Source organism: Erinaceus europaeus, chromosome 12 (genome assembly GCF_950295315.1).
Source record: "Erinaceus europaeus chromosome 12, mEriEur2.1, whole genome shotgun sequence".
Taxonomy (NCBI): Eukaryota; Metazoa; Chordata; class Mammalia; order Eulipotyphla; family Erinaceidae; genus Erinaceus; species Erinaceus europaeus.
In genome coordinates this window covers 101,761,854-101,772,891 of record NC_080173.1, presented here as the reverse complement: position 1 = coordinate 101,772,891, position 11,038 = coordinate 101,761,854, and the positions used below count along the sequence as shown (strand labels likewise).

Here is an 11,038-nt window from a genome sequence, read left to right as displayed (position 1 = left end):
CAAGGGCAGAGCCCGGGACGACCGAGGCCGCCACCCTGCCCCCCCCCCACGCCCAGCAGCGTCCCAGCGCACCGAGCAGTCCGCAGAGCGCAAGACAAAGCATGTGCGGCAGAAATGGTCCTGAGCTGAAGATTTCAAGAGTCTCCCGGGGGTCGAGTCGGGCTCTGTGGGCTCAGGCTCCCGGGGCTTCCAGTCCCGGAGAAGCGGGTCGGCGCGAAAGACCCGCCCGGTCGACTCCGACTCCGGATGAGCCGCCCTCCCCGCGGGGTGCAGCCTCGGGACCCCGGGCCAGCGTGGTGGGGGTGCCCGCGTGTGTTGGGGCCTTTCAGCCGCGAGCACCTCCGCCCCGGCCAGGCCCGGCCCCGGCGCCCGCGGGTCCCGCGTGTTGGGGTCGCCCGCACTGAAGCAGCTTCTCCTCCTGTCACCCCCCCCCCCCCCGCCTTCCTCTCCCTGCGGACTTGAGCTTCAGGGATGCGGTTTCGCCAACAGCTGTGGCTTGGAGAAATGGGACGGACAGACAAACACAGACACACTCACGCACTCACACGCCCCCCCGTGCATGGCCGCCCCCGCCCCACCCGGCTATCCAGGGCTGCTGCGCGCCCGGCTGGGCGGCTCCCTGAGGTGCTTGCGCAGCGGCCCTGGCGGGGTCTCCCCTTTGGGGAGAACCTGCTGGTCGCGTGTCACTACCCCGGTGAAACCAGGGGGCAGGGGCAGCACCCCGGGGTGGGGGCTTGTCTCCTAGCCGACCCCCGCGGGGACCTGGGCGCGCACCGGGGCAGGGACCCTCTGGCCTCCTTCCGGGGCGCCCGGCGGCAGGTGAGCCGCGTCCTCGCCCAGACCAGGGACGACTCCCCTGGGCACAAGTCTGACAGCACCCAGCAGAGACTGCTCTTCAGGTAGATAGTGACCTCGAACTGACCACTGAACCGCCCGACGCAGGGCCCACGCCCAGACCGCGGTGCCCACGTGTCGCCGCAACTGGCGCAGACGCGGCCACCCGCACCGAGAACGTGATTCCGCATTTCCTCCGGATTCCCGTCTCCTGGGGGCCTGCAGCCCGGGGGAGGGGTCGGGGGCTGCAGCCTGGGGGAGGGCCCCGGGGTGGGGTCGGGGGGGCTGCAGCCAGGGGAGGGGTCGGGGGCTGCAGCCTGGGGGAGGGCCCCGGGGTGGGATCCGGGGGCTGCAGCCAGGGGAGGGGTCGGGGGCTGCAGCCTGGGGGAGGGCCCCGGGATGGGGTCGGGGGGCTGCAGCCAGGGGAGGGGTCGGGGGCTGCAGCCTGGGGAGGGGTCGGGGGGCTGCAGCTTGGGGGAGGGCCCCGGGATGGGATCGGGGGGCTGCAGCCAGGGGAGGGGTCGGGGGGGCTGCAGCCTGGGGGAGGGCCCCGGGGTGGGGTCGGGGGGCTGCAGCCTGGGGGAGGGCCTCGGGGTGGGGTCGGGGGGCTGCAGCCTGGGGGAGGGCCCCGGGGAGGGGTCGGGGGGCTGCAGCCTGCGGAGCGGAATGCGGAGCCCATTGGCTGGCCGGGCGGGCCGGGTGCAGCTGGGTGGGTGCGGGGTGCTGGGTGCGCTGGGTGTTCCTCCGCGGCCCCACCCTCCCACGCACCCCGCACCGCGCCCCTGCTAGTCCGCCCGCCGCCTCTCGCTGGAGCGCGACCTTGGTGGGGGGCCTGGAGCTCCCGGAGGCGGAGGCTGAGACCCGGGTTCGCGTCCCGGGCCGCCCACGCCCTCCCCTCGCCCGCAGCCCCCCGGGACCCGCCCCAGCAGCCGGCAGACGTGTGCGGGGTGGGCGGCGGTCCCCGTGGGCGGGGGTCCCTGGGGCCTGGGACCGGGCGTTGTCTGCAGTTGTGTCGGGCACCCACGGGCCCCCGCCCAGCGCACCCAGCCGCCCGCCCACCCAGTGCGGTTGCGGAGCCGAGCGCGCACCCACGCCGCGCGCGCCCAGGGAGCGGCGGGGTCTGCACCAGCGAGCCCACCCGCGGGCGCGTGTGCGGCGGTCCCGGGCCGGGGGCGCCCACCCTCCGGGGCTGTCAGCTGCCCGGCTGTGCGCTCCGCGGCGTCCCGGCATCTCCGCGAGGAGGGGGGGCGCGGGCGGGGCGGGGGGCTGCGGCGGTCACGTGCCCGCCCTCTGCGGCGGGGGTTCCAATCAGCGCGCGCCAGGGGCTCGGGGCCGGGGGGGGGGGGGTGGTCTCCGTCACCTGACCGCCCCCCTGCGCCCTGGGCGGCGGGAGCGGCTGCGAGCCTACAAATGGCCCCGCCCGGCCTCCCTGCGCCGCAGCTTCGCGCAGCCCGCCCGCCAGAGCCGGCGCAGCCCGCAGGTGAGTGTGCGGCGCGGGGGCGCAGCTCGGGGTCCGAGCGGAGACCCGGCGGGCAGGGCAGGTGCCGGGTCCGGGGAGCGAACGCGGGGCTCTGCCGGAGATGCGGTGCCGGGGCGCGGGGTCTGCGGGAGGTGCGGTGCCGGGGAGCGGGGTCTGCCGGAGATGCGGTGCCGGGGCGCGGGGTCTGCGGGAGGTGCGGTGCCGGGGAGCGGGGTCTGCCGGAGATGCGGTGCCGGGGCGCGGGGTCTGCGGAAGATGCGGTGCCAGGGCGCGGGGTCTGCAGGAGTTGCGGTGCCGGGGAGCGGGGTCTGCGGGAGGTGCGGTGCCGGGGCGCGGACGCGGGGCCCCGCGCAGCCAAGGTGCGGGGTGAGGCGGAGGTCTCGCCGCCTGTGGGCGGGTCCGGGGGGAAGTCCTGCCGCCGGGAGACCCTCACGGAGCCGGGAGGACCCGGCCGGCCAGGACCACAGGTGCATGGGGTGCACGGGTCCCAGGATGAGCCCGAGTTGGTGCGGGGCTCTGCAGAGGGTCACTCCACCCCGGAGCAGGTTCGAGGCCCGAGGAGGGGGGTGCGGGGTCCGGGGGTGGGATGTCCTTGAGGGTCCCCGCTGCAGTCCGGGGACACCTATCACCCATCTCCAGTCCCACCCCCAGAGTGTGTGAGGGCTTAAGGTGCCGAGAAAAATTTCTCTTCTACCTGACTTCTTGAGAGAAATTAGTACTGAAAGTGCTGAATCATGCAAAAAAAGAAAGAAAGAAAGAAAGAAAGAAAGAAAGAAAGGAAAAGACGGGAAATAATTCAGTTTGGGGCGAAGTTGTTCAAAGCTAATGACATGTGCATTTTGAGGTGACTGCTGTGAGTCCATGGTACTGACACCGCTATTGAAAACTCATATTTTGAGCCGGAGCACGATCGTGGTCTTGTGGTTCTTGGTTGCTGTTCTTCCTTTGAGCGACTTGTATTCATTGACTACTGCCTTCCTTCATCAAGAAAGGAAGGAAGGAAGAAAGAAAAAAAGAAAGAGGACTGTAGGTTGTCTCCCCCCCCCAACCCCCTTTTGGCATGTCCATGAGAGTGGAGGAAACAGCCCTTGGAATAGAGCACATCTTCCTCTGGGTGCAGTGATTTGAGTGAGCAGCATGGCCGGCCTGGCCTGTGCGCTGAGGGGGGGGGTCACCCTGAGACCTGCAGCCTGCAGAGGGGGCTGGGGGCCAGCAGCTGCTCTTTGAGGAGGGGACCTCGACCGCCGGCCAGTGCACTGAGCTGGGAAGGCTGTGCTTCCACACTGAGCTGGAGGGAGAAGGATTGCAATGCGAGTCCCGAGACCCAACAGCAACAGCTGAGAGGTGATTCTGGAAAAGAATGGAGTCAGGTTAGGGAAACGGGTGTGTTGGGAGGCAGCGCCTGGTCCCCTGACTCTGGCTGTCGGCCTGCTGACTCATGGGCAAGCAGCATGGCGGAGCACTCTGCCTGCAGACCGTAAGACTCGAGGCCTGTTAGTGCAAAGAGAGAGAAGCTTCAACCAAGAGAGACAGCTATAAATAAGCAAAGCTGCTTCTCACATTTCTTCTCCAGGGAGGTTCCTTGTGCTTGTCCCTTCACTTCAGGACCTGCCACCCTGTCTGCTGGGAACACTGGACTGGGTACACGGGCGTCAGCGTAGACCTGCTTCTGGGGTCTTTGTGGAGGTTACTAGGAAGCTGGGGGAACTAGAAAAATGGTGGAGTCTCCTTGCAGCAGGGACTGGGGTGGTGCCTGCAGGACCAGGAGCCCCGCCCTGTTCTGGGCATCTGCACGACGGCCTGGGAGGAGTCCGACAGCTGCCTGGAGGCAGCGGCTGGGTTGCATATCCCATGTGTTTGAGTCATCCTGACAATGTGGAGGCTGCACCCTCACCCGCAGGTCGACGTGGACAAGCAAGGCATTTCTCATCTTCACTTGTCAGCTTGTAAGCATTTTGGTTTAATTTCGAGAGGTTGGTTTTGATCAAAAAGCAGTAGGAAGAGAGCTGCTTTCAGGTGTGAGGACCTTGGGACTAAAAGAGGCTCAGGGAGACAGAAATCAAGGAGATGGTGAAGCAAGGGGAGACTCTTGTGCTGCTCTGCTAAGTAAAAGGTCTTTATTTATAAAAATAAGTTCATTTATTTATTTACTTATTTCCTTTTAGAAAGAGGAAGCTTATTTTCAGGCAGCAGACCTGCTTGTGAAACAAAAGCTCTTAGCATCTCAGAGCCGAGCTTCCTTCCTGAGGAGAGCAGGAGACAGAAGGCTGAGCCTACATCCGCTGCCTCATCTTGCAGTCAGGACTGAGCCGGGCTGCCTCGGACCTTAGGGAAGCCATTTCTGCATCAAGAAAGGAGTTTGCAGCCCTGCTGGAGACAGGGCCAGGAGGTGTTTGCGTTGCTCTGTGCAGGCGTTCAGCATTAGTTCTCAGTTTGCTAGTCCCCTGGCCATGTGACAGTCTGTGCAGACATGGGGGGGAGAGGGGACAGAGACAACCAAAGACACCTCTCAACAAAAACCATTTTTTTTCTCAGAAGGACACCACTTAATGTTACCATTCTGGCAAAAAAAAAAAAAAAAAAGCGATAAAGAATAGGGGGCAAACGGTACTTTGGTGTGTGGCTTGAGTGAACATATGCGTGCAGACTTGAAGGTGGTGACCACTGAGCCACACGTCCAGTTAGCCCAGCCTGCCGTCATGCCCTAGGCGGGAATCCCCTGCTCCGTTACAACTGGCGTCACCTCAGAGCTGTCGGAACCGTGCTGCTTTCTCCTGGGTTCTTCTGCTGTCTCCTTCTCAGATCTCTGAGCCACTCCCACAAGGCCCCACATCCAGAGGCCTTCCAGGCTTCCCAGGAACACACAAGCAGGTCAGTCAGCAGCATCCATCCAGGGACCTTTCTAATGTCCTCAGATTTTAGTTTCAGCCTTCAGAACCAAGTTGGAAGGCTGTCCCTGGTGCTTTGCTCAGAGCCTGGTGTCCCAATTTCAAAAAGGGTCTTTCCCTAAGATTTGCAGGGTTATGGTGTTAGCAGTGCAAGGTCTGAGTGTGAGAATGTCCCAGAAGGGTGCCTCCTTGAGTATTAACAGGAAATAAGAGCACAGCATCGTCTCGGGGAAGGTTCCAGAACACCCACCTCCTGGAGAAGTGAACGTTCTGGCTGGATGAACACCTTTGTTTCCTCTGTCTGCCAGCAAATTTTTTTAAAATTTTTTAAAATATTTTTTTATTATCGTCTTTACTTATTTATTGGATAGAAACAGCCAGAAATTGAGAGGAAGGGGGGAAATAGAGAGGGAGACAGAGACACCTGCAGCCCTGCTTTACCACTTGTGAAGCTTTCCCCCTGCAGGTGGGGACCGGGGGCTTGAACCCGGGTGATTGTGCCCTGGAATGTGTGTGCTCAACCAACTGTGCCACCACCCAGCCTCCCAGCAGGTCTTTTTCTTTTTTTTAAAATACGATGTTAGTGAACGCTGGTGGATCTGAGACACTGGAGAGAAGAGGTGAGATGCAGAGCCCGTCTCGCTGTCTCGTCCAGCTTCCCTCAGAAACGACCTTCAGAAATCTGCCCTTCCCACCTTGGGATGTCAGGCTGTGCGCCATCTGCAAGGAAATGGTTGGAAATGTTGTCACCACCATTCCCGGGAGTTGTGATAATGTTACTTCTTCTTCTTCTAGCGTTTACCCTTCTTCCGTAGCCAGTCAACAGCGTCAGGTTGAGCCTGATGTCAAGTTTCGAGACCTCCTTTGAATCTGGAGAGGTGGCAGTCGTTGACTATGAGTGAGCGCATTAGCCGGTGGCTCCCAGATTAATATGTGCACACATCTCAGGGAGTTAGTACTGGGTTGCCACAGTGTGGAGTGTCCTTCATTTTTTTTAATTATCTTTATTTGTGTATTAGGTAGAGAGAGCCAGAAATCAGGAGTGGAGGAGGAGACAGAAAGGGGAGAGACAGAGAGACACAGAGACACCTGTAACACTGCTTCACCACTCGCAAAGCTTTCCCCCTGCAGGCAGGGGCTGGGGGCTCGGACCCGGGCCCTCGTGCGCTGTAGCGTGTGTGCTCAGCCAGATCCCCCCCCCCGCCCCCAGGCCCTCGGAGCTGCCCCTTAAGGGGCTTGAGCAGCCTGGGAAGTGGCTGAGCATCTGCTCAGCGTAGCACTTGTTTGCGTAAGGGCCCAGGTGCAGTCCCCGTCACTCTGCATGTCAGGGTGGAGTTCAGGTCTTGATTTCCCTCTGGCTTTCTCATTCAATAAAGAAGCTTTATTTTATTTTTTAATATTTCTAGAATCTGTATTGGATAGAGACAGAGAAGTCAAGAGAGGTTACATATCTGCAGCACTGCCTCACCACTCATGAAGCTTCCCCGCTGCAGGTAGAAACTGGGGGCTTGAACCCAGGTCCCTGCATGTGGTAATATGTGCGTTCAACCAGGTGCGCCACTGCCCAGCCCCATAGAGCTCTATTTAAAAATTCTGAGAAAGAGAAACACTGCTCAGCGGTGGCACAGGGCGGGGCCGGCGGCTGGCCCCAGCTCTCTGGCGGCTCGCAGATCCTCTGGTCTGACATGCCGAGTCAGCTCCCTGCCCATCCTCCCACAAGCCTTTAGAAAGATAAGATACTGAAACCCATATTTTGAAACTGCTGGTCCTCCAAAGCCAGGTGACTTCATGCCCGCACACCTTCCGTTCTGCTAAGCAGAACATCCTCTGGTGTCCACAGCCTGCCGCAGACACGCGGGTCCTACCCCGGGACTCCTGCTTCACACAGTCTGCTTGTTTGTTTTGAGAGGCCTTGGGCTAGTGGGAAGGGGTTTTATTTCTTCCCGGTGGATGTTGGGTTCTGATCTGGCTCTTCTGGGTATTCTAGTACTTAGGACCATCAAGAAAAGGCAGTACAGGGGCTGGGCATGGTACAGCCAGCTAAGCACCCATGCTACTATGTGCAAGGACCTGGGTTCAAGGCCCGCTCCTTACCTGCACTGGGGAAGCTTCAGGAGTGGTGAAGCAGGTCTGCAGGTGTCTGTCTAGCTCCTTCTCTATCTCCCTCTCCCCTCTCAATTTCTCTGTCCTTTCTTTAGATTCTTTTTTTTTTAAAATAATTTCTTAAATTTATTTATTTATTTTCCCTTTGGTTGCCCTTGTTTTTTATTGTTGTTGTAGTTATTATTGTTGTTGCTATTTATATCGTTGTTAGATAGGACAGAGAGAAATGCAGAGAGGCGAGGAAGACTGAGAGAGGGAAAGAAAGAAAACTGCAGACCTGCTTCACCATTAGTGAAGTGATTGTCCTGCAGGTGGGGAGCCGGGGACTTGAACCGGGATCCTTGAGCCGGTCCTTGTGCTTTGCACCACCTGCGCTTAACCCGCTGCACTACCGCCCGACTCCCTCTTTAAATTTTAATTCATATATATATATATATATATATATATATATATATATATATATATATATATTTTACTACCAGTATTACCGCTGGGGCTCGGTTGCCTACACTACAAATCCACAGCTCCTGGCAGCCATTTTTTCCCCTTTTTTGGACAGGAGAGGGAGAGAGGCCTGCAGACCTGCTTCCCTGCTCTCGAAGCATTCTCCCGGCAGGTGGGGAGCGGGGGCTTGAACCAGGGTCCTTGCACATGGTGAAATGTGCACTTAACCGTGTGTTTCACCGCCCGACCCTTCTCTGTCCTGTCAGATGAAGGGAAAGGAGGGAAACGGTCTCCAGGAGCAGTGGACTCACTGAGCAGGCACAAGGCCCACTGATAACCTTGGCGGCGGTAGGAAGCGTAACATAGAAGGAAAGGCAGCATCAAGAATGATTCATTTCATAATGTGTCCTTTGACGTGTCTTGTTTTCGGTCGCTCACTTTCAGGTATTCATGCTTTATTATTCATGCTGTATTATGGAAGTTGATTATTTCCAGCTAAAAGGGTGAGCACCACTTTTACCCACCAGGAGACAGAGCGCGTCTTCTTTGGTCCGATCCCCACAAAGCATCTTTGCTGCCCATAGAATCTGGAAGCGGCCCAGAGTGCTGACGAGGAGAACGAGGAAAAGCGTCCGCAGTGACGGCGGCGCCTCTCCTGCGGCGGAGACTGGCTCACAGGGTAAGTCCCGAAGTTGGGCGGCCCTGGCCCTGCGGCGCGGAGACTGGCTCACAGCAGGCGGAGCAGTCAGTCCTGCCGCTGGGGGCCCCTCCGTCTGAGCGTCCAGCCTCCCGCAGGGGTCCGGAGTCAGCTGGGCCTGCGGGCAGCAAGGGCGCCCGGGGTCCGGAGTCAGCTGGGCCTGCGGGCAGCAAGGGCGCCCGGGGTCCGGAGTCAGCTGGGCCTGCGGGCAGCAAGGGCGCCCGGGGTCCGGAGTCAGCTGGGCCTGCGGGCAGCAAGGGCGCCCGGGGTCCGGAGTCAGCTGGGGCTGCGGGCAGCAAGGGCGCCCGGGGTCCGGAGTCAGCTGGGCCTGCGGGCAGCAAGGGCGCCCGGGGTCCGGAGTCAGCTGGGCCTGCGGGCAGCAAGGGCGCCCGGGGTCCGGAGTCAGCTGGGCCTGCGGGCAGCAAGGGCGCCCGGGGTCCGGAGTCAGCTGGGGCTGCGGGCAGCAAGGGCGCCCGGGGTCCGGAGTCAGCTGGGCCTGCGGGCAGCAAGGGCGCCCGGGGTCCGGAGTCAGCTGGGCCTGCGGGCAGCAAGGGCGCCCGGGGTCCGGAGTCAGCTGGGCCTGCGGGCAGCAAGGGCGCCCGGGGTCCGGAGTCAGCTGGGCCTGCGGGCAGCAAGGGCGCCCGGGGTCCGGAGTCAGCTGGGGCTGCGGGCAGCAAGGGCGCCCGGGGTCCGGAGTCAGCTGGGCCTGCGGGCAGCAAGGGCGCCCGGGGTCCGGAGTCAGCTGGGCCTGCGGGCAGCAAGGGCGCCCGGGGTCCGGAGTCAGCTGGGCCTGCGGGCAGCAAGGGCGCCCGGGGTCCGGAGTCAGCTGGGGCTGCGGGCAGCAAGGGCGCCCGGGGTCCGGAGTCAGCTGGGCCTGCGGGCAGCAAGGGCGCCCGGCTCCCGGAGTCAGCTGGGGCTGCGGGCAGCAAGGGCGCCCGGGGTCCGGAGTCAGCTGGGGCTGCGGGCAGCAAGGGCGCCCGGGGTCCGGAGTCAGCTGGGCCTGCGGGCAGCAAGGGCGCCCGGCTCCCGGAGTCAGCTGGGCCTGCGGGCAGCAAGGGCGCCCGGGGTCCGGAGTCAGCTGGGCCTGCGGGCAGCAAGGGCGCCCGGGGTCCGGAGTCAGCTGGGCCTGCGGGCAGCAAGGGCGCCCGGCTCCCGGAGTCAGCTGGGCCTGCGGGCAGCAAGGGCGCCCGGGGTCCGGAGTCAGCTGGGCCTGCGGGCAGCAAGGGCGCCCGGGGTCCGGAGTCAGCTGGGGCTGCGGGCAGCAAGGGCGCCCGGGGTCCGGAGTCAGCTGGGCCTGCGGGCAGCAAGGGCGCCCGGCTCCCGGAGTCAGCTGGGCCTGCGGGCAGCAAGGGCGCCCGGGGTCCGGAGTCAGCTGGGCCTGCGGGCAGCAAGGGCGCCCGGCTCCCGGAGTCAGCTGGGCCTGCGGGCAGCAAGGGCGCCCGGGGTCCGGAGTCAGCTGGGCCTGCGGGCAGCAAGGGCGCCCGGCTCCCGGAGTCAGCTGGGCCTGCGGGCAGCAAGGGCGCCCGGGGTCCGGAGTCAGCTGGGCCTGCGGGCAGCAAGGGCGCCCGGGGTCCGGAGTCAGCTGGGGCTGCGGGCAGCAAGGGCGCCCGGGGTCCGGAGTCAGCTGGGGCTGCGGGCAGCAAGGGCGCCCGGGGTCCGGAGTCAGCTGGGGCTGCGGGCAGCAAGGGCGCCCGGCTCCCGGAGTCAGCTGGGCCTGCGGGCAGCAAGGGCGCCCGGGGTCCGGAGTCAGCTGGGCCTGCGGGCAGCAAGGGCGCCCAGGGTCCGGAGTCAGCTGGGCCTGCGGGCAGCAAGGGCGCCCGGGGTCCGGAGTCAGCTGGGCCTGCGGGCAGCAAGGGCGCCCGGCTCCCGGAGTCAGCTGGGCCTGCGGGCAGCAAGGGCGCCCGGGGTCCGGAGTCAGCTGGGCCTGCGGGCAGCAAGGGCGCCCGGGGTCCGGAGTCAGCTGGGCCTGCGGGCAGCAAGGGCACCCGGGGTCCGGAGGCCTCTGCCCACTGGCCCGCGGCGCGGCGTTGGCGCCGTTCGCCCCCCGCTCGCCCCCCGCCCGCCCTCGCCCTGCAGGGTCGTCTGTCTCCTGGGTAGTGGAATCTGAAGTTTTGGCCTGTAGGTAACGCTGAGCCGACCACCCCAGTGGCCGCTTTTCTGGGCGGTGCCGCCTATTCTGAGCTGGCCTGATGGAGGAGACAGATTGCAGTATGCGGACGGACGCAGTCAGCTCCGGGAGCAGAGTTCTCTGGTGCTGGGTGCGGTCTGGGCTCTCTGGGGACCTTTCCTACCACACCCACGTCTGTCAGCTCAGCCGGGCAGGCCAGGATGTGGGATCGGGTCTGCGCCCGTTACGCGGTCGGTGGAAAGCCCTGGACTGTGCACCGCTCTTCCGAAGACGTGGAGGGAACAGGCTTGGCAGCTGTCCCAGGGATGAGCCCACCTCCCCTCCTCTAGTGGCCTGGCACTTCCAGGCGTGGCACTTTGCAGAGGAATCTGTCCTTCCTCAGAAAGTGGACGTGCTACTGGCCTCTGGCCCCAGCCTAATTTCTTTTTTCCTTTTCTCTTTTTTTTTTTTTTTTTTTTGCCTCC

The 11,038-nt window shown here is 63.2% G+C and overlaps 1 protein-coding gene across 1 annotated transcript; it reads left to right on the top strand.

Annotated features, from left to right (window-relative positions):
* The first annotated feature begins 559 nt into the window (after positions 1-559).
* On the top strand, positions 560-10,553 carry LOC132542136 (collagen alpha-2(I) chain-like). The gene is made up of 6 exons (XM_060204917.1): positions 560-644; positions 746-899; positions 1,624-2,673; positions 5,117-5,185; positions 8,334-8,428; positions 8,545-10,553. The coding sequence occupies exons 1-6, from the start codon at positions 560-562 to the stop codon at positions 10,551-10,553; spliced, it is 3,462 nt and encodes a 1,153-aa protein (XP_060060900.1).
* The last annotated feature ends 485 nt before the right edge of the window (positions 10,554-11,038 follow it).